Source organism: Apostichopus japonicus, chromosome 5 (genome assembly GCF_037975245.1).
Source record: "Apostichopus japonicus isolate 1M-3 chromosome 5, ASM3797524v1, whole genome shotgun sequence".
Lineage (NCBI taxonomy): Eukaryota > Metazoa > Echinodermata > Holothuroidea > Aspidochirotida > Stichopodidae > Apostichopus > Apostichopus japonicus.
Window position 1 is genome coordinate 14,530,783 of NC_092565.1, and position 24,517 is coordinate 14,555,299.

At 35.8% G+C, this 24,517-nt stretch overlaps 1 protein-coding gene across 1 annotated transcript; it reads right to left on the reverse strand.

Annotated features, from left to right (window-relative positions):
• Positions 1-84: 84 nt before the first annotated feature.
• LOC139967766 (sialate:O-sulfotransferase 1-like) lies at positions 85-23,325 on the reverse strand. Its single transcript, XM_071971833.1, has 5 exons — positions 23,186-23,325; positions 19,279-19,541; positions 10,567-10,755; positions 7,631-7,855; positions 85-6,797 (listed from the first exon to the last, which is right to left on the reverse strand). Exons 2-5 carry the CDS (start codon positions 19,529-19,531, stop codon positions 6,418-6,420), a joined length of 1,047 nt encoding a protein of 348 aa, XP_071827934.1. The 5' UTR covers positions 19,532-19,541; positions 23,186-23,325; the 3' UTR covers positions 85-6,417.
• Between the last annotated feature and the right edge of the window lie 1,192 nt (positions 23,326-24,517).

Below are 24,517 nucleotides of genomic sequence, written 5' to 3' on the forward strand. Positions count from 1 at the left end.
AACTTGAATATTCCGTCACGGATGACTTGTTTCCTATTCAATTCAATAATACACTTATACAATTATACACAATCTGATTTATTTCTATACTAGTGCATACGAGTCAATTGCTATAATGCTATAATAATTCCTATATAGTTTGGGACAAGCTATACTGATATAGACTGTCCTTAAAAACCCAAACTATTGTATTCATTGACATTTGGCATGCAGAGCAGGTTGGTACCATGTGTGATGGGGGGGGGGGGGAGGGGGAGAAAGAAGGCGAAATACAGACAGAGTATACAAGCAGAAAACGTAAAGACTGACAATAATATCACCTCATAAGTACGAAGACCAGATAGGTTAAGGTCTACGGACACCTGTGAACAAAATTGTCCTAATCACGCCTATATCATGATAAGTCATGAAAATAGCTGCAACTCCCATCAACATCTATCACAGATTGACCATTTAACAAGTCTTTTCTCAATTCAAGTTTTATTTAGGAATAAACATAAGCTAATTATGTACATTGGTAATGTATAGGGAGTGACTGCCTTTGTGTTCACAGCGTTCGTTTCAAGAACATGACTGAACACAGGTTTGTGTGCCTAGGGCGACTTTTTGAAGTATGTCATTGTCTTCTTTGAACACATTATTCGATGCTATATGTGGGCTTGTATAGTTAGGGTTTTAAAGGGCTAAAATAAGAAATATTGATGAGCGCAGCCCTCCCACGTCAGAGTTTGCACATATTTCCAGATTATCAAAGCTTTAAATGTGGAAAATCTTGCATTTCGAAAAATTTCAATAGATTTTGAACGAGATTACCAAACTCAACACATGCACTGACTACGGGTCAAATTGGCTAGGTGTCCGTAGTTCCTTAATCCTATTAACAAACCAAAAGATTCTTAGCGTAACCAAATTCAACAGAACGGTGAACCTTTAAATGCCCTCTATATAACGCACCGATCTAGTACTTTGATAGAGCCCACCCCCTCCCTAGTTTTGGGCCTGGGACATATGCACGTAAAAATGTGCCTGACTGTATAGCCTTCAGTTGCTATTAGGGGGACAACCATCGTTACCTTTTGCGATTTATATAACACGTTTTCCTTTCCCTGTGCAATGATATTAAATAATATTCAAGAAATTGAATAAGAATGCAAAACTAGAACCTGTACATTACCTTATAGTCTCCTCCACCCCCACCCCCCATCGGCCCATCCCCTCACCTTCCCAAGACTCCATTATGCTACAATGCGGTGTTCAATATCTTTTCACGACCACACATAATAGAAGTGCTATACCTGACTGGGGATGCATTTATAATCTTGAGTAGACATTTGGTGATCAATCCACCCAGTTCTGACACCATCTCCCTTCTTCACAGAAAGTCTGGACGCAATCAATGCAATTCGTTATATTTAGGCGTACTATAAGCATAACAGTTCTGATGTTGATATGTTATTGGTTTCATAATACGGCCATCTATTGTTGATATAGCCAATTTATATGGATATTCTGGTGTCAAAATAATGTGACACTCATATTGTTGAGAAAAATATTCCACACTGCTAGTTGAAAACGCCATCTCAATTTCTTGCTCCTAACACGAAAAGTGGTAACCTGGTTTGACTGGCTAAGCCCTCAACTACTCCAGGAAGTTGGATCACAGTATAGGGGCCTGTGATGTCATCTGGGCAAATGCTCTTTGGAAGCTTAACTTAGGCTATATAATCTACTTGTTGATTTATGCTTAAAACCTGATACGTTTGGAATGGTTGCATAGCTGTCAAAGTTCTCTGTACTCAGAGCTTCTTCAAAATGTATCTTTATGGTAGAAATGTTCCTTCTATTTGTGAAGAAATGATGACAAATTATGAAGAAAAACAAAGACAGGGGCGGATCCAGGATTTTGAGAAAGGGGGGGCCGACATCCCGATGGTAGCACTTTAGTGATCTGTGTACTGGGGGAGGGGTCTAGGGGGAGGGGTTGCCCCCCCTCCCCCTTGGAAACTTTTGGTTAATTGTGAGTGCTTAGATGCAAAATGGTGAAACATTTCGCCAAAAACTAGAAAAACCAGAAACGTTGCAGACACGCTTTTTTGTGCACATATTTTTTCTCTATAGACACATATTTAACAACGCTCAACAGTGCATGTACAATGGATACACTATTATTGCGTCGATTCGTTTTTTCTTTTGCGCGAAAATTATGACACCAGATTCACCCTAAGAAAAAACATAAAACAAGATATATTCAATGAGATAATTATGATATACTTATTAATGACAGGGGGGTGTAGGCGGTTTTACACTATCTAACGCAACGTAGTCGCTAAGAACCTGAAGTATTTTTAAGGGAGGGCCCTATAATAAGCGGAAACGGATCACCGACCGAAAAAATATCGGAATTTGTGGACTATTTCTTGCTTCCTATTGTATTAAAACAAAGCACCTGTGTGAAAGACACAAATCACATTCTGAAAATTGTGGAAGCCACCCCTTTACCAAAAGCAGTAGTACTTGCTACACTCGATGTCGTCGCCATGTATACCAATACTCCCCAAGAGGAGGCATTAGATATATGTCAAGAAGTCTATGAAAAGGCGGAAAAAAGCGAATATGGAATAAATAAAATATCTTCCATATCCATGCGCAAACTAATTGAACTTATTTTTAACAAGAAACTGTTTCGAGTTCAATAACCAATTCTATCTACAAAAGATCGGTTGCGCCATGGGTAGCCAAGCCTCTCCGGAAATCTGTGATATCGTCATGCATAGACTGGAAAACCAGATTTTACCGACAGATAATAAAATCTTAAAATGGCTCCGCTATAGAGATGAAATTCTATTGCTTTACGACGGTTCACCTCAGGAACTTGAACAACTAGTAAACAGGTTGAATGAAATTCACCGCTTCTTAAAGTTTACGGTAGAAATATTACACACCGAGGTAACATACCTAGATTTGAAAATCTTCAAAGGTCCAAGGTTTGAAACCAATGGGTTATTAGACACCAAAGTCTACACCAAACCCACGGAAACCTTCCAATACCTCGACAGAAACTCTGCACACCCACTTGCCACTTTTAAAGGCTTCATTAAAGGGGAAGTCTTACGATACGCACGTCTCTGTAACAATGAGACTGATTTCTTACAGAAAAAGAATGCGTTCACAGAGAAACTGTTACTCCGTAACTATAAGAAAGAGGAAATTGCCTCAGCCACGAAAGGCATAAAATTTGAAAACCGTGGGCAATACCTCACTACCAAACCTAAACAAAAGGAACCACCAATGGTGTTCAAGCTTACCTATACACCCCATATCAAAACCACGCATTTGAAAAATGTACTTTTGAAACATTGGCACTTAATCTCGCAACACGCGGACAGGGGCGTAGCGAAGGTTTTATTGTTGGGGGGAGGGGGTATGGAGGATTTGATTTTCCGACGGATCTGGAAGTGGTGACTGAAATGGGGGAGGGGTCTAAGGGGAGGGGGTGTCCCCCTCCCCTTTGGAAACTTTTTATTTTTGAAACGTCCTTAGATGCAATCTGGTGCATATTTTAAGTCAAATTTGGCACCGTAGAATTTCCATTTCGATATTATTTTTATGGCAGTCGGCAGAAGAAGAATTAATTGGGACCAATTATCGAACTGTGTTTTCTCTTTCACCGATCGTTGAAATAGTGAAACTTCGTGATGAAAATGTTCAGAAGACTTTCCGGTAATGAGAAATAACAACATTCATTGATATACAAGCGAGAAACGTTAAAAATTGTGTACAATTCGTGAGCCGTGTCCTTAAGTTTTCCACGGAGAACGAATGACATCTGCGATGACGTCATTCTGAACAGAGGATAATAACAACACGTTGTCACACGATAGCACGACTCATGGGCTGCGGCCTATACGGAAGCCTTTAATTCCATTTCTTTCACTGAGTTGCCGGCGAATCTGGCACTCGTCTAGCTGAGCCTGGCTACAGTAGCTATACTGACGGCCGTGACATTATCAGTTATTTGTCGAGAGGTTTTTAACTTGCAGGCGTCGGGTGATTGGATTGGTGAATGAGTTTATCAGATGAATAACTGGAAAATCGAAATAACCGATAAAGAAGCTCCCGTTCTCCTTTTCTCTATTCAGCTTTCCTTCTTTCCTCCCCTTCCGCTCTCTTCACCTTTTCTCCTTTTGCCGACAGACCCAAAATTTGCCGACAGCGACCAAATTATTGGGGGTGTGACACCCCCACACCCCCCCCCCCCCGCTCGCTACGCCCCTGCACGCGGAATTATCCAAACTGTTTCCAAAAGAACCGATTCTAGCCTACAAAAGGGCCCAAAATCTCAAAGATTTACTTGTTAACTCAAGGTTTAATACTAACGAAGAATCAGCTGACTCTCAAGGTTCACACGAAGCTCTTTTAGATGCTCTTATATCTGCACTATGAGTCCATAAAAACTCGTGCACAGAAAATAGATGCATTTTGAGAACGAGACGCCCAGGCCGAATATAAAAAATTCAAAAAGCTACTACTGATGAAGCTCCTCCTATAAAGTTTGAGAGCAGAAACCGGTCTAGTTGGTCATAAGAACCTACACTAGTCTCTCCTACTATTAACAGTACACTCAATTCACCTAATAGGTGCAATTATGTTTCACCACGAGGAGCATGCTATAAGTTCATGTTCCTCGGGCCCTCCCTTAAAAATACTTCAGGTTCTTGGCGACTACGTTGCGTTAGATAGTGTAAAACCGCCTACACCCCCTTTCATTCAGATAATTATGATATACTTGCTAACTGTGCATTGATTTTCCCTGACAGTAATAGTCAGCACTATAGTACTGAGCCGTATCTAATTAATACGTGATGTCGCGTAGGCCTGATAATTGCCTTAGTTTTAAATTTGGAATAAAAACGATCGCGTTTCAGGAAAGAGCAGCTGGATATATATTAGGCTTTTCTTTCACCAAGTTATGCCTATTAGGAAATTGAAGTACTCCCACATAAAAAAAAACGCAACTGATTTCCAAAAAGGGGGGGCCGGGGCCGGGTCGGCCCCCCCCCCTGGATCCGCCCCTGAAAGACGTTCTCAGTTGAAGTGCCCTGATGACATCATACATTCTGTTGTTGCCAGACGAATTTACAAAATATCATTAAATTTTAATAATTCATATCATCGCAATGTAAACTACTAAAAGGATGTGGTTTTCACAGTTAGATTCAGCAAATTTTCAGCATTTTTTTCAGCAATCAACTTTAGCCACCAGAAAATCCTTTTATCTAGGAGGTAAATAAGTATCAATATATTTTGTGTTAATTATCGGTATGTATATTAGTGCAACTGATCCGCAGTGAACACACTCGCATACCTTCCATAATAACCAAGAAGAACTAACAAAGGCTGTGATCCATAATTTGTATTGATTCACCCCGGCGATACTCATAATAATGTACAGTAATACTGTTCATGTTCCACAACCGTGCATCAGTAACTACTGCGCTGTGTTCGTAACACGGTAACATGTGTAACAGGTGGCACAGTAATTACTGCAAAGCTGTTATACACGTTCCCATGTAAGACAAATAACTGCGCGACTGGACAAGGAGTCTATGAGTATTTGACGTGGTAGACTATTACTATATTAAGGCCTAATTTAGAGGTGGAACTACCCATAAGGCTAATCTAGGTTCCCCCTCCCCCACCTTAGGTCCCATTTTGTGTATCTGTTTTGTATCTATTTGAGACTTGCACACTCACCTGTCCGTAAAGAATGTTTCAATCAAATGGATTTACTAATACGATTAGAAAAAAGTTAGGCTACAATCTGAATCTCGCTTGCAGCATAAAATAACCCGACCATGCACTCCATATTGTACGGCTAGGGAGTAGTCTTCGTTACGCAGCCGCCTCGCAAATTAAACTTTCGGACTCGTAGTTCAACGTGTAACAGCTTTGCAGTTATTACTGTGCCACCTGTAACACATGTTACCGTGTTACGAACACAGCGCAGTAGTTACTGATGCACGGTTGTGGAACATGAACAGTATAGTTACTGTACTAGCTATGAGTATCGGGTGATTGATTTACAAGTTAATTGATAAGAAACCGGCAAACAACCCATCATCTTGAATGAGCAATCCATTTACTCTAGGCTAATTTTCCATCGATGAAAGATCGCCTCCAGCAAATTTTGGCATGGACAGCCAAAGTTTTCGGTGCGTATATAGGACCATGGAGGTAAAAACAGAACTGATTCTTCAATCGGGCTGCGATCAGTAGATGCAATCCCACGGATCGATATTCGTAAAAGCTGACAGGTTCTCCTGAAAGATTTCTCAGAGACTCTCTTACTTGTGTTAGTATGAAACCGGAAATGAAGTTTGGTTAAAAAGTCAATCAGCGGCAGTCACGTGCCTTGTCTCAAGTTGACCTCGGTTCATGTTTATTTTGATCGTCGATGAATCTTGATCGATGATCGCTGTACGTCGGGAGAGGAGGCAGTTTTTTATCTTTCAAAGTTTGATTCAATTTGTCGATTAACTCATCATACTCATCAGGATAATCAGGTTGAAAATCAAAATATTCATGAAGGTGGCATGGTTTTAAATCAACAGCGCACTGGATGTAATATCCATTTATTGGAAGATTTAGGAAGTTTAATATCCGTTTTAATTCATCGTATGTATTCTCACATAAGTTATCGTAATGGACAACCAGAACTCTCTTTGCGTGTTCAATCCACGAAGTATACAAATTCTTCCATCTTTTTATTATGCCCAAGGACCTGCTGCGCCACTTATCTGAAATAGGAATCAAATATTAGATATAAATACGAATATATCTCATAAAAGAGCATTTAGAAGTTAACACCAACTTAAGTGTTAGGGAAATATATCTGGATAAGTATTACCAGGTGGTAAGGTAATCATCATCATCATCATCATCATCATCATCATCATCATCATCATCATCATCATCATCATCATCATCATCATCATCATCATCATCATCATCATCATCATCATCATCATCATCATCATCATCATCATCATCATCATCATCATCATCATCATCATCACCATCACCATCACCATCACCATCATCATCATCATCATCATCATCATCATCATCATCATCATCATCATCATCATCATCATCATCATCATCATCATCATCATCATCATCATCATCATCATCATCATCATCATCATCATCATCATCATCATCATCATGGATATGGATTAGGTTCTGCTAATTGAAGTCATGTAGTATTAAGCAATTACTTCTCTTGATTGAACTTTTCATTCCACATCCATGGACTTGAATCTGTTGATCATTCAATTATATGTATACAAAAAGAAAATGAAGATTTCAGGGCCAACAAGCTTACAAAGTTGAGTGTTCAAGTTATTCGTTGAACTTGTCTTTTGATTAACGTCGGTCAGTATACTATAAAGGAATTGAAGTCATTGTTTTGGTTCCATTAAGTATTTACAGATTGCAGTCAGTTCATTGATTGATTACATTCCATATTTATCTTCAGAATTTTATTCAACAAGATAGTGATTTGACGTATATATGTTGAATTGATTTCATTCATTATTGAATGTCTTAGTTCCATCATGTCACTTACCAGTGTTATTTCGAATATGTTGTACACGTGTTCTCAGTTCGTCGTCCCTGGAATCTTCATTGGTGATTTTTTGGTGCATAACATTCGAGACAGCAACTTTCCGAGGGTTCCTTATGATCAAGATGGCTCCCGCAGAGAAGCAATCAATAACCTCTTTATCACCTGAGTGGGTCTTGGTACAGATTCCCCTTTTCTCATTGTAATCGTATTCGCCTCCTCTGAAATCTGTTTCAAGGTTAAAAATAGTTAGCGTTAATAAAAAAGAAAGACCAAATAATCATCTTCAAGATGGCGTGTTTCTCCATTCCAGGTCTAAAGTTAGTACATCTTTGCCCATATAGGCTCTATACCGTTTCCGTGACAACAAATCAACACTACCGTCATGAGAACGTGTTGAAAACCATATAAACTCTTTATATCTTGATTGCGATGAAATTTCCACACATCTTCGTGCGATCACTGTTTCTACATATCAAAAATAGTTCTTTTGAAAAATAAAATAGTCGATCTAAAAGATCGGTAGCTATAATATACTGACAGGGAAATTGTACCAACTTTGACAAAAAAAAAATAGCTAACCTAATATTTCACTAACATTTTTCATAACGGGCATAAACCAACTCATCGTCTTACAGGGACGTAGCCAGGGGGGGCAGGGGGAGCGACCGCTCCCCCCCTTTCAGTGTCGATTTTTTTTTTAAACTGTCGTTTTTTTAGCATGGTATTTTGTCAGTGCTCTTTTGATCTTGAATACTCGTCAGCTCCGTTAACTCGATTGTAATCGTAGTAACATTCACGCCTACTGATTCAACTACTTACTTAATTTGGCAGATGCAATTAGCTAAATTTAGCTTATAGCCAATTACAAGCCTACAGTTGGCCACTGCATAATAAAATACATATTGCCTACCTAACCGCACTCTATGGAATGTCACGAAACTGTATGCACAACAACGTCGACAACGTTCGTTCAATGAGTCGTCCTAAGTTGTTGCACGAACAGCATGTTATGAAACTAAGCTAGCAATCGTACGTCAGTGATACGCACTTCCTATAAATAATTATTACACTGCTAATACACTGCGATAACGATATTTGTTTTTAGGCCACTGCATATCTGGCTGTATTACAAAATATGAAAGTTTATATTGTCCATCAGTTAAGTTCGTCAAATGTATTAAATTCCAGACATTGGACAATAAACAAGAATCATCCTACTGGAAAACTTGTAAAAGAGCACTATGTTTGTCTTTCTGATATATTATGTAAAAGAACATGTAAAAGAATTTAAACAGGAAACAAAATCTGCTGATACTGATATCATATGATCAGGGCGTAGCCAGTATGTAACACGATAGTTTCATTCAACACTCTACCCGCCGAAAAAGACTATAGGATCCGATCTTGTCAGTTTTTTTAACATGTAGTTAAGAACCCGTTTACGCAGATAATATTTCAGTTGAGAAAACACTTGAGAAATTTGCATCAGATGGCAATCGTCGGATAGCTCTCGCCTTCTTTTATAGCTACGGTTGTATCAAAGACATTTCTGGACTATCTTTGTATCTACAAGTATCAGAAGTTGAAAAGTAAGACTACTCTGTACATGTACCTTCAAGGGCGGCGGAACCGGGGGGCACAGGGGGCAAGTGCCCCTCCCCACTTTTCCTCAGGTTAAAAATGTGCCCTATTTCTACATAAAACTTGTACTCTTGATCACCTTATTAGGTCAGCGATATTTCAGTAAGAGATCTAATCCTAATTTAGAACTATCAGGGACGTAGCCAGTATGTAGCACTGTAGGCCCGGGCCTACACTTTTTTTGGCCAAGTTATCTTTTTTATTAAAACACCCATAATTCAAATCCATAAGCTTGCTGGACGAGTTTAAGAGTCTAGACAGGAAAAACTATTGAAATGAACGTAGCAAGATTATGGCTAAATTAGGTGACCTATTCTTCTGTCATCTAGGCTGTCATTCATATCGCGTGCCGTTTCATTCAATACTCTACCCGCCGAAAAAGACTAGGATACGATCTTGTCAGTTTTTTAACATCTACTTAAGAACCCGTTTACGCAGATAAAATTTCAGTTGAGAACATTCCACAGTCAAATAAGCCTATCGTTGATTAACAGACTTTATATGTATAGAGCTGCAGCACTTTGTTGCCTGTTGTTGTCACGATCGGCGTTCCAAGTTCCAAAACAGCCTTTTCGATAAACATTTACTAGCTACAGTTGTATCAAAGACAAATACTGGCTATGGTTGTATCAAAGACATTTCTGGCCTATCTTTGTATCTACAAGTATCAGAAGTTGAAAAGTAAGACTACTAAGACGGGGGGGGGGGGGGAGGGGGAGGGGGCGTTGATGGAGTGATGTGTATACGCAAATAAGATTAAAAGTGCTTCCGCCGCCCTTGTGTACCTAATTTTAATACATTATGTATTATTGAATTACGTACTATTTTAACTCGTTTGTTTTTTGGGGTTTAAAAGTGATATTGAATGAGGTGTCCCAAGTTAGCAAGAGGCCAGGGAACCAGAATGAACACTAGGGAAGGGCCGTTTCCGGCCATCTGGGGTTTTTTTTTCTTGTACGCTCCGCGCCAACCGGATGGTGGCGCTCCGCTCAGATAGTCGTGCCTACAACTTTGAAAATCCATATCAATCGCAAAAAATGCTCCCCCCCCCCCTTTCAAATTCCTGGTTACGTCGCTGTCGTCTTATACCAATAAATATACTGAAGAGATGGATACATTCTTACCTGCAAGTAGAAAATTGGATGCAACATTTGAATAAAACCATATTTTAATTTGTTTTTGTTTATATTTTTATTTAAATGCGCATCTATATGAGACCGCATCTGATTACTTCAAGTTAAAAAAAAAACCTGCACAAACAATCATTGCATTACGTTATTTTCAGGTTTACTCACACGGAGCGTTTGGCTTATGACGTTCCGCTTTCCAGTACACTGTGCTCGTGTAATACTGTGAAGCGATCTGTAAAATATGACGTGTCCATGTATTACCAGACCTTGGGAAGCTTGCGAGGGCTACCAGTGGGAACGAGTCAATCCTAGCATTTTGTATTGTATCCGATACGGTAGAACAGTTATCAAAATCTGTAGAACAATTAGCAATATCCGTAGAACAATTAGCAATATCTGTAGAACAATGAGCAATATCTGTGGATAGTTATCACTATCTGTAGAACAATTAGCAATATCTGTAGAACAATAAGCAATATCTGTAGAACAATTAGCAATATATGTAGAACAATTAGCAATATATGAAGAACAGTTATCAGTATCTGTAGAACAATTATCAATATATGTTGAACAATTAACAATATCTGTAGAACAGTTATCAAAAGCTGTTGAACAATTAGCAATATATGTAGAACAATTATCAATATCTGTAGAACAGTTAGCAATATCTGTAGAACAATTAGCAATATCTGTAGAACAATTAGCAATATATGTAGAACAATTAGCAATATCTGTAGAACAGTTAGCAATATCTGTAGAACAATTAGCAATATATGTAGAACAATTAGCAATATATGTAGAACAATTAGCAATATCTGTAGAACAATTAGCAATATATGTAGAACAATTATCAATATCTGTAGAACAGTTAGCAATATCTGTAGAACAATTAGCAATATCTGTAGAACAGTTATCAATATATGAAGAACAGTTATCAGTATCTGTAGAACAATTATCAATATATGTTGAACAATTAACAATATCTGTAGAACAGTTATCAAAAGCTGTTGAACAATTAGCAATATCTGTAGAACAGTTTTCAGTATCTGTAGAACAATTAGCAATATCTGTAGAACAGTTATCAGTATGTGTTGAACAATTATCAATAACGGTAGAACAATTAAGCAATATCTGTTGAACAATAATCAAAATCTGTTGAACAATTAGCAATATCTGAAGAACAGTTTTCAGTATCTGTTGAACAATTATCAATAACGATAGAACAATTAGCAATATCTGTAGAACAATTAGCAATATATGTAGAACAATTAGCAATATCTGTAGAACAGTTAGCAATATCTGTAGAACAATTAGCAATATATGTAGAACAATTAGCAATATATGTAGAACAATTAGCAATATCTGTAGAACAATTAGCAATATATGTAGAACAATTATCAATATCTGTAGAACAGTTAGCAATATCTGTAGAACAATTAGCAATATCTGTAGAACAGTTATCAATATATGAAGAACAGTTATCAGTATCTGTAGAACAATTATCAATATATGTTGAACAATTAACAATATCTGTAGAACAGTTAGCAATATCTGTAGAACAATTAGCAATATCTGTAGAACAGTTATCAATATCTGTAGAACAGTTTTCAGTATCTGTAGAACAATTAGCAATATCTGTAGAACAGTTATCAGTATGTGTTGAACAATTATCAATAACGGTAGAACAATTAAGCAATATCTGTTGAACAATAATCAAAATCTGTTGAACAATTAGCAATATCTGAAGAACAGTTTTCAGTATCTGTTGAACAATTATCAATATCTGTTGAACAATTATCAATAACGGTAGAACAGTTTTCAGTATCTGTAGAACAATTAGCAATATCTGTAGAACAGTTATCAGTATCTGTTGAACAATTATCGATAACGGTAGAACAATTAGCAATATCTGTTGAACAATTATCAATATTTGTAGAACAATTAGCAATATTTGTAGAACAGTTATCAGTATCTGTTGAACAATTATCAATAACGATAGAACAATTAGCAATATCTGTTGAACCATTATCAATATTTGTGGAACAGTGAGCAATATCTGTTGAACAATTATCAATATGTGTTGAACAATTAGCAATATTTCTAGAACAGTTATCAGTATCTGTTGAACAATTAGCAATATCTGTAGAACAATTATCAATATATGTAGAACAGTCATCAGTATCTGTAGAACAATGATCAATATCTGTAGAACAGTTATCAGTATCTGTAAAACAATTAGCAATATCTGTAGAACAATTAGCAATATCTGTAGAACAGTTATCAGTATGTGTTGAACAATTATCAATAACGGTAGAACAATTTAGTAATATCTGTTGAACAAATATCAATATCTGTAGAACAGTTATTAGTATCTGTTGAACAATTAGCAATATATTTTGAACAATTAACAATATCTGTAGAACAGTTATCAAAAGCTGTTGAAGAATGATCAATAACGGTAGAACAATTAGCAATATATGTTGAACAATTAGCAATATTTGTAGATAAATTAGCAATATCTGTAGAACAGTTATCAGTATCTGTTGAACAATTATCAATAACGATAGAACAATTAGCAATATCTGTTGAACAATTATCAATATTTGTAGAACAATTAGCAATATCTGTTGAACAATTATCAATATGTGTTGAACTATTAACAATATCTGTAGAACAGTTATCAGTATCTGTTGTACAATTATCAATATCTGTAGAACAATTATCAATATATGTAGAACAGTCATCAGTATCTGTAGAACAATGATCAATATCTGTAGAACAGTTACCAGTATCTGTAGAACAATTAACAATATCTGTAGAACAGTTATCAAAAGCTGTTGAACAATTAGCAATATCTGTAGAACAGTTTTCAGTATGTGTTGAACAATTATCAATAACGGTAGAACAATTTAGCAAAATCTGTTGAACAATTATAAATATCTGTAGAACAATTATCAATATATGTTGAACAATAAACAAAATCTGTAGAACAGTTATCAATATCTGTTGAACAATTAACAATATCTGTAGAACAGTTTTCAGTATCTGTAGAACAATTAGCAATATCTGTAGAACAGTTATCAGTATCTGTTGAACAATTATCAATAAAGGTAGAACAATTAGCAATATCTGTTGAACAATTATCGATATTTGTAGAACAATTAGCAATATCTGTAGAACAGTTATCAGTATCTGTTGAACAATTATCAATAACGATAGAACAATTAGCAATATCTGTTGAACAATTATCAATATTTGTAGAACAATTAGCAATATCTGTTGAACAATTATCAATATGTGTTGAACAATTATCAATATCTGTAGAACAGTTATCAGTATCTGTTGAACAATTATCAATATCTGTAGAACAATTATCAATATCTGTAGAACTGTCATCAGTATCTGTAGAACAATTAGCAATATCTGTAGAACAATTATCAAAATCTGTAAAACAGTCATCAGTATCTGTAGAACAATTAGCAATATCTGTTGAACAATTAACAATATCTGTAGAACAGTTATCAGTATCTGTTGAATGATACAAATGGGTTGAGCTAAATTGGATCGATTCGGCTTTTGTAAGCAACAACAACAACATCATCGACAACAAATTTCTAATATAAACACAGGATATTAGGAGAATTGACATTTCTATCCCTGTAAAATCAAAGATTATACTGTAGACCGTGGAATATGCATACTTGTTTAGAAATTGTTGGGTTCATCCTTGTAAGAAATATACTTGAATTTAATATAGGCCTATATAGTCAACGCAAATGTTGGCAGATATGGAAAATTACCACACGAGTTTAATGACCTACGTCGAATGTATTAAGCAGGCCTTGACAATTTCGTCAATAATTATTTGAAAGATATAAATGAAATCGGAAAGCAAAATGTGACAATTCTGTGCGGTCCACAACTATAGACCTACATATACTCATGTTGACATATAGGTGCGTACTACAGTCTTCACGGTATTTTGCTAACGTCAAACTATATTTTACTTTGTAAGACCTGTCGATACACTCAGTCTGTTAGAAAGAAAAGTTGTAGTCTTATGGTAGAAATACCGTCCGGCAACCAGGACGTCTGCCGGTAGACCTAATTTAACAGCGGTTTTGTGAAAACGGTGCGACCTTTTTTCAACGGATGGTTGAGACGGCGTACCACACCATAAATAAATTATACACAACACACGCACTGCAAAGCATATGTTCTTGACGATGCACTTGCTTCATTGTTTGTGATTGAAAGCCTCCCTTATTTTACACAGATTAAAGTGAACGAAAATCGAGCCCATCCGAAGTTGGTATCCTTATTGAACTATATAAAGAGATCCATGAATATAATTCCATTATTCAAGTACTGTACACTAAAATAGCTCGCAGTTTGCAACATTACAATTGTAACTACAAACTAAAATAGCTCGCACCTATACACAGTATAGTTTGAAACATTACAATTGTAACTACAAACTAAAATAGCTCGCACCTATACATAGTATAGTTTGCAACATATGCATTGTAACTACAACATAAAATAGCTCGCACCTATACACAGTATAGTTTGCAACATTACAATTGTAACTACAAACTAAAATAGCTCGCACCTATACACAGTATAGTTTGAAACATTACAATTGTAACTACAACATAAAATAGCTCGCACCTATACACAGTATAGTTTGCAACATTACAATTGTAACTACAAACTAAAATAGCTCGCACCTATGCATAGTATAGTTTGAAACATTACAATTGTAACTACAAACTAAAATAGCTCGCACCTATACATAGTATAGTTTGAAACATTACAATTGTAACTACAAACTAAAATAGCTCGCACCTATGCATAGTATAGTTTGAAACATTACAATTGTAACTACAAACTAAAATAGCTCGCACCTATACATAGTATAGTTTGAAACATTACAATTGTAACTACAAACTAAAATAGCTCGCACCTATACATAGTATACTTGCAACATATGCATTGTAACTACAACATAAAATAGCTCGCACCTATACACAGTATAGTTTGAAACATTACAATTGTAACTACAAACTAAAATAGCTCGCACCTATACATAGTATAGTTTGCAACATATGCATTGTAACTACAACATAAAATAGCTCGCACCTATACATAGTATAGTTTGCAACATATGCATTGTAACTACAACATAAAATAGCTCGCACCTATACACAGTATAGTTTGAAACATTACAATTGTAACTACAAACTAAAATAGCTCGCACCTATACATAGTATAGTTTGCAACATATGCATTGTAACTACAACATAAAATAGCTCGCACCTATACATAGTATAGTTTGCAAAATATTCATTGTAACTATACACAACATGAAATAGCTCGCACCTATACACAGTAAAGTTTGCAACATTACAATTGTAACTACAAACTAAAATAGCTCGCACCTATACATAGTATAGTTTGCAACATTACAATTGTAACTACAAACTAAAATAGCTCGCACCTATACATAGTATAGTTTGCAACATATGCATTGTAACTACAACATAAAATAGCTCGCACCTATACATAGTATAGTTTGCAACATATGCATTGTAACTACAACATAAAATAGCTCGCACCTATACACAGTATAGTTTGAAACATTACAATTGTAACTACAAACTAAAATAGCTCGCACCTATACATAGTATAGTTTGCAACATATGCATTGTAACTACAACATAAAATAGCTCGCACCTATACATAGTATAGTTTGCAAAATATTCATTGTAACTATACACAACATGAAATAGCTCGCACCTATACACAGTAAAGTTTGCAACATTACAATTGTAACTACAAACTAAAATAGCTCGCACCTATACATAGTATAGTTTGCAACATTACAATTGTAACTACAAACTAAAATAGCTCGCACCTATACATAGTATAGTTTGCAACATATGCATTGTAACTACAACATAAAATAGCTCGCACCTATACATAGTATAGTTTGCAACATATGCATTGTAACTACAACATAAAATAGCTCGCACCTATACACAGTATAGTTTGAAACATTACAATTGTAACTACAAACTAAAATAGCTCGCACCTATACATAGTATAGTTTGCAACATATGCATTGTAACTACAACATAAAATAGCTCGCACCTATACATAGTATAGTTTGCAACATATGCATTGTAACTACAACATAAAATAGCTCGCACCTATACATAGTATAGTTTGCAAAATATTCATTGTAACTATACACAACATGAAATAGCTCGCACCTATACACAGTAAAGTTTGCAACATTACAATTGTAACTACAAACTAAAATAGCTCGCACCTATACATAGTATAGTTTGCAACATTACAATTGTAACTACAAACTAAAATAGCTCGCACCTATACATAGTATAGTTTGCAACATATGCATTGTAACTACAACATAAAATAGCTCGCACCTATACACAGTATAGTTTGCAACATTACAATTGTAACTACAAACTAAAATAGCTCGCACCTATACATAGTATAGTTTGCAACATATTCATTGTAACTACAACATATATAGCTCGCACCTCTACACAGTAAAGTTTGCAACATATGTATTGTAACTACAACATAAAATAGCTCGCACCTATACATAGTATAGTTTGCAACATATGCATTGTAACTACAACATAAAATAGCTCGCACCTATACATAGTATAGTTTGAAACATTACAATTGTTACTACAAACTAAAATAGCTCGCACCTATACATAGTATAGTTTGCAACATATGCATTGTAACTACAACATAAAATAGCTCGCACATATACATAGTATAGTTTGCAACATATGCATTGTAACTACAACATAAAATAGCTCGCACCTATACATAGTATAGTTTGAAACATTACAATTGTTACTACAAACTAAAATAGCTCGCACCTATACATAGTATAGTTTGCAACATATGCATTGTAACTACAAACTAAAATAGCTCGCACCTATACATAGTATAGTTTGCAACATATGCATTGTAACTACAACAAAAAATAGCTCGCACCTATACATAGTATAGTTTGCAACATATTCATTGTAACTACAACATAAAATAGCTCGCACCTATACATAGTATAGTTTGCAACATATGCATTGTAACTACAACATAAAATAGCTCGCACCTATACATAGTATAGTTTGCAAAATATTCATTGTAACTATACACAACATGAAATAGCTCGCACCTATACACATTATAGTTTGCAACATTTCAATTGTAACTACAACATATATAGCTCGCACCTATACACACAATAGTTTGCAATATATGTATTGTAACTACTACATAAAATAGCTCGCACCTATAAACAGAATAGTTTGCAACATATCAATTGTAACTACAACATATATAGCTCGCACCTATACATAGTATAGTTTGCAACATATCAATTGTAACTACAACATAAAATAGCTCGCATCTATACACACAATAGTTTGCAACATATCAATTGTAACTACTACATAAAATAGCTCGCACCTATAAACAGAATAGTTTGCAACATATTAATTGTAACTACTACATAAAATAGCTCGCACCTATAAACAGAATAGTTAACAGCATATTCATTGTAACTACAACGTACAACGTATCAATTGTAACTACAACATAAAATAGCTCGCACCTATACATAGTATAGTTTGCAACATATTCATTGTAACTACAACATAAAATAGCTCGCACCTATACATAGTATAGTTTGCAACATATTCATTGTAACTACAACATAAAATAGCTCGCACCTATACATAGTATAGTTGCAACATATGCATTGTAACTACAACATAAAATAGCTCGCACCTATACACAGTATAGTTTGCAACATATTCATTGTAACTACAACATAAAATAGCTCGCACCTATACATAGTATAGTTGCAACATATGCATTGTAACTACAACATAAAATAGCTCGCACCTATACATAGTATAGTTGCAACATATTCATTGTAACTACAACATAAAATAGCTCGCACCTATACATAGTATAGTTTGCAACATATTCATTGTAACTACAACATAAAATAGCTCGCACCTATACATAGTATAGTTGCAACATATTCATTGTAACTACAACATAAAATAGCTCGCACCTATACATAGTATAGTTGCAACATATTCATTGTAACTATAACATAAAATAGCTCGCACCTATACAAAGTATAGTTTGCAAAATATTCTTTGTAACTATACACAACATGAAATAGCTCGCACCTATACACATTATAGTTTGCAACATTTCAATTAAACTACAACATATATAGCTCGCACCTATACACAGTAAAGTTTGCAACATATGTATTGTAACTACAACATAAAATAGCTCGCACCTATAAACAGAATAGTTTGCAACATATCAATTGTAACTACAACATAAAATAGCTCGCACCTATACACACAATAGTTTACAACATATCAATTGTAACTACTACATAAAATAGCTCGCACCTATAAAAAAGAATAGTTTGCAACATATTAATTGTAACTACTACATAAAATAGCTCGCACCTATAAACAGAATAGTTAACAGCATATTCATTGTAACTACAACATACAACGTATCAATTGTAACTACAACATAAAAAAGCTCGCACCTATACATAGTATAGTTTGCAACATATTTATTGTAACTATACAACATAAAATAGCTCGCACCTATACACAGTATAGTTTGCAACATATTCATTGTAAATATATACAACATAAAATAGCTCGCACCTATAAAACATTATAGTTAGTAACGTTTCAATTGTAACTACAACAGTCATGAACAAGTTGGCCTATTAAATACCGTTCATCAATTCAATGTGAATTTTGGCAGTGCCATTTAAAGAGCCTATACCTTTTTCTTGTTGGTACAATTTGTGTATGTCATCGTGTTCTTCCAAAGATAATATTATCTTGTCTTGGATGAGGTGTTGGTGCCGAGTGATGCCGAATGACGATGGATTAGGTCTGATAGCCGCGTAAGCTACTGTTTGGTTGGGTATGTATATGCTACGATTTTTGCTTTGTATATGGAAGGTGATAAACAGCACAACAACCATCCAAAATATCAGTAAAACTACATGTTCGGTATTTGTATTGCTATACATCTCATATATTCTGGAGAGATAATGAAACAAAGCAAAAAAGAAATAATTAAAATAAAAATCTCCACGAATAAAGAAATACCCAAAGTAGTAAATTTCCTTGTCATTCTTTCCTTCTATGAAATAAACGAATGAAAAAATAATAATTGTGAGAATTCTTTCAATATCTTCCACATAGTAGCCTAACACCACACTAAGTCAATAAGGGAAATCTAGCCTAACCCTATGTTTATTCGCTAAAACTGTGACGCATGTATAAGATATCCATGAAATACTTTCATTATTGCTGTTATTTTCGACCACATCGTAGCCTTACACCACACTTAGTCAATGGGGAAATATAGCCTAACCATCTGTTAATTCGCTGAAATTGTGACGCAGTTATAAGATATCAATGGAATACTTTCATTATTGCTGTTATCTTCGACCACATGGTAGCCTAACACCACGCTAAGTCAATGGGAAAATCTTGCCTAACCATCGGTTTGCAAAACAAAACATCACTCTTTGCGTAGGATTCGGTTAATAAATTAGGAACCGGGTATATATGCGTCGGGTGGGTACCCGGATAGCGAATTTTTTTGTCCCAAGCAGGTTTGCAATTACGGAGTTTTCAGCCAATCAGATTGCTCGTGACGTCAGCATAAATAATAACCATCGCTTGGAAGTTCGAAGACATATACTGAGTTACACACTGACACTTGATTGAGTCTAGTTAAGGGGTTTCCCTTCAAACGCCCTAACTTTACTTTTAATGCTTGGATAACATGTTGACCTCACTTATGATACATACGCTACATTCTATTTGGTTCGTGTTTACGTTATCCACGATTCGTGAGCCGTTCTATTGAAATCAGATTTCGTTTCGTGGAATGGGTAGGCCTACACTAAAAGCAACTTCACGACGCGAGTTCACGAGTCTTGAGTGAATATACGCAAATAGTATAGTGTATAGTGTGATATATTTCCGTCACTGCACTGTGTACAGCGTTTAATGCTTGGATTACATGTTGACCTCACTTATGATACATACGCTACATTCTACTTGGTTCGTGTTTACGTTATCCACGATTCGTGAGCCGTTCTATTGAAATCAGAATTCGTTTCGTGGAATGGGTAGGCCTACACTAAAAGAAACTTCACGACGCGAGTTCAAGAGTCTTGAGTGAATATACGCAAAACAGTATAGTGTATAGTCTGATATATTTCCGTCACTGCACTGTGTACAGAGTTATAATACATATAGGCCTACACAAGGGCGGCGGAAGCACTTTTAATCTGGGGGGGCACCGACATCAAAGGGCACTTTGCAGAAATTCGATTGGACTGATGCAGCCCTTATATTTAGTACCCTTTATAACTCTCATTGTATCATCTTATTTGCGTATACACATTACTCCATCAACGCCCCCCCCCCCCTCCCTCAAGGAAAATATGCATACTAGCACTGCAATATCCAATGTGCAAATTGGGAAACAAGGAACAAATTTTCTTTTGAGACAAAATGAGGTGAAATCATGCTAGTTGCTAATGTAGAAATCTTCCGAATTAGAGTTTATTTCTTGTCAATATCTTAACAATTTTTTCCATTCGAAATAGCTTTGAGTTTGACCCACAGAAGTTCATTAAAAGTCGGGGGCGTAGCCAGGATTCGCAAAGTTGTATGCACGACTATCTGAGCGGAGCGCCACCATCGGTTGGCGCGGAGCGTACAAGAAAATTTTTGGTTTTACAAACCCCTCAGATGGCTGGAAACAGCCCTTCCCGAGTGTTCATTCTGGTTCCCTGGCCTCTTGCTAACTTGAGACACCTCAATTTTTATGTAGAAAAAGGGCACATTTTTAACCTGAGGAAAAGTGGGGGGGGCACGTGCCCCCTGTGCCCCCCCCCCCGGTTCCGCCGCCCCTGGTGTGAGGGCCTACAGCGCATGTGTGATGTACCCTGTACGAAAATTTCACTGTGCGATGTTATCGATTAATGCCTTCACTTCGAAAACTTCGATCAAAAGTGGATCATACAATACTAGTGTGCTAAATATGTCTAAACCAATTCCAAACATATCTAAATATATGTACGAAAGCTACGGGTAATTTTGAACGGGTATATCTTCGTTGTAACAAATGGATGCAGAACCTCGAAGTGAAGGTTTCTATGGTGATGACGTAACTTTTCCGACCAATCATGAACGACTATTTACGCACACTTGCAAACCTGTTTGGGAAAAAAAAATCGCACCCGGATACCCCGTGCAAACACTAGGCCTAATGCAATAATTCACTATCGATACCAATCTGTGCCGGAACTTGAATCCGTTATAAACCTCTTGATCCTAAACCTCCACTCCATGACAGCTCGAAAGATCTTAGTATATCTATCTTTCAATATTCACCCAACCACCCCACCACCCCACTCTCAAGACTTATAAATAATCACAATCTCTCTTGCCCTTAAAGCATCTATATCAGTACATTTAATGTATATATATATATATATATATATATATATATATATATATATATATATATATATATATATATATATATATATATATATATATATATATATATATATATATATATATATATATATATATATATAGTTTTTTCACTGTTCTTGATTTTCCAACTCATTACGATTTTCATTTATATATATTCATTTGCCTTTGTCGTTTACCTCCATTGCATTAACATAAAGTCTGTTCAAAGTATCTCTTTCGAGATCCGGCTTTAGGAATCACAAATGATTTTCGAGTTGGATAGCATCATGTTTGATCTCTAGAGTAGGGCAAAATATGTCACCAAAAACAGAACTAGTATTGTTCGATATAGGTGACAAACGCCTACAGTGGAATTACGATCTTCCTTACCGGTTTCGAACCTCTGGACATACAATCAGCGTCCATAGCCTAGTGGTTAGGGTGTCCGCGTACAGAGCGGGAGGCCCGTGGTTCGAATCCCGGTGGAGGCTGAAAGTTTTTTCACTGTTCTTGATTTTCCAACTCATTACGATTTTCATTTATATATATTCATTTGCCTTTGTCGTTTACCTCCATTGCATTAACATAAAGTCTGTTCAAAGTATCTCTTTCGAGATCCGGCTTTAGGAATCACAAATGATTTTCGAGTTGGATAGCATCATGTTTGATCTCTAGAGTAGGGCAAAATATGTCACCAAAAACAGAACTAGTATTGTTCGATATAGGTGACAAACGCCTACAGTGGAATTACGATCTTCCTTACCGGTTTCGAACCTCTGGACATACAATCAGCGTCCATAGCCTAGTGGTTAGGGTGTCCGCGTACAGAGCGGGAGGCCCGTGGTTCGAATCCCGGTGGAGGCTGAAAGTTTTTTCACTGTTCTTGATTTTCCAACTCATTACGATTTTCATTTATATATATATATATATATATATATATATATATATATATATATATATATATATATATATATATATATATATATATAGTGAGAAAGGAAATGATATGATAGGGGACTCGTACACTATACAGTGCCTATTAACACCTGGTGCGGGTCACATCCACAATGTCATTATCGGAGCTGTCTTAACTCCGAAGTTACAAATCACGTCCTCGATCCTAATTCTGATTCTCGACATCTCTTAGAAACTTTCGATATCCCGTACTGAAAACAACTTACCGTCTATACCATGATAGGCCTACTATTCCCTAACAAAAACCAAGTCAGCCATTCCAGTCGTCAGTGTTATATACTTGCAATTTGCTGCTCTGCGTACTCGCATATGGTATCATATTAATACGTTGTAAAACTTAAGAAAGTTGTAAAGAACTGTACATAGTAAAAAACCCATGCATTTACTTATAAGGACAATGCTTTTTAAACAGAAGTGTATACCGTGTGTTGCAGGTCAATAGTGCGTAGCCTACTTAACAGTTGAATGAATTTCATTAGAATTTACTGTGCGGGAATTATTCGTTTCGCCTCTAAAAAAACAAGGGTGGGAGGGTGCATGTGTGTGTGTGTGTATGTGTGTGCATGTGTGGTGCCGATAGTTTAACTTTAGCAGTTGAAGGCAATAATATATTTAATTCTGTCAGAGTCTTATATCTAAAGAAGGTTAAGCTTAGTAAATTTGCTAGAAAAGTGTGTTAGATATAGGAAAACAGGATACAATCCAGGATGTAAATTGGCAAATCGTCACTGTAACATAATCACCATCATTTAGTCCCGTCAGTGTGGGTATTATAGTCACAAACTTATCTTCACAAAAATTGTCTATTTTTGAAGGAGTGTTGTCACTTCTGATGTCGCCTACTATATAAGCAGTACTAAGTTTCTCTGCATTCACAATATTTAAGTTCCTGAAAAGACGTTCTTTGTATCATGCTGTTACTTACATCTTTCATGTATTATAAGGGAGCGTCATTCAATTTGAACTCATTTCAATCAAAGCAAGTACTAAGTTTCTATCTATCCAAATTCCTAAAACGACGGCATGGTTTGTTACAAACTGATCTTGTCTCTAAACCGTTGTGTAAGTTCTCGGTCGGATGGCATTTCAACTAGAGTGGTTAAACGTGTTGCTTACTATATATCTCTGTGATGCCATTCCTTCTGTGTGTATATCCCTCTATTACAATAATGTATATCTCAAGTCTGCTCGTGTAGTCCCAATTTTAAAAATGGTGATGAGACAGATGCCAGCAGTTTCCGTCGTAGCATGTTGTTTTCTAAGAGATACTTGAATAGCTCATGTTCATTGTAGACTGCATACGTTTCTGATGAACCACACTACTATACGGTATATTACTAACAGTTTGGTTTACTTCCGGGTCGTTCAACTTCCCTTGTTATTTATTCATTTCTCTGATATTATTATTATTAATTATTATTATTATTATTAATGGAAAAAAAGGAAACTAATTTGTTCTGGCACTTTCTTAGATCTTTCAAAGACATTTGACACACTTGATCATAAAATGTTACTAAATGAACTTGAGTAATATGGAA

Excerpts from the sequence above, each read along its gene's own strand:
- LOC139967766 (XM_071971833.1), bottom strand. The coding sequence starts at position 19,531 with ATGTATAGCAATACAAATACCGAACATGTAGTTTTACTGATATTTTGG. Across the intron at positions 7,856-10,566 it reads TCATAAGCCAAACGCTCCGT|ATTTCAGAGGAGGCGAATAC; the intron begins GTGAGTAAACCT and ends ACCTTGAAACAG. Across the intron at positions 6,798-7,630 it reads ACATATTCGAAATAACACTG|ATAAGTGGCGCAGCAGGTCC; the intron begins GTAAGTGACATG and ends TTCCTATTTCAG.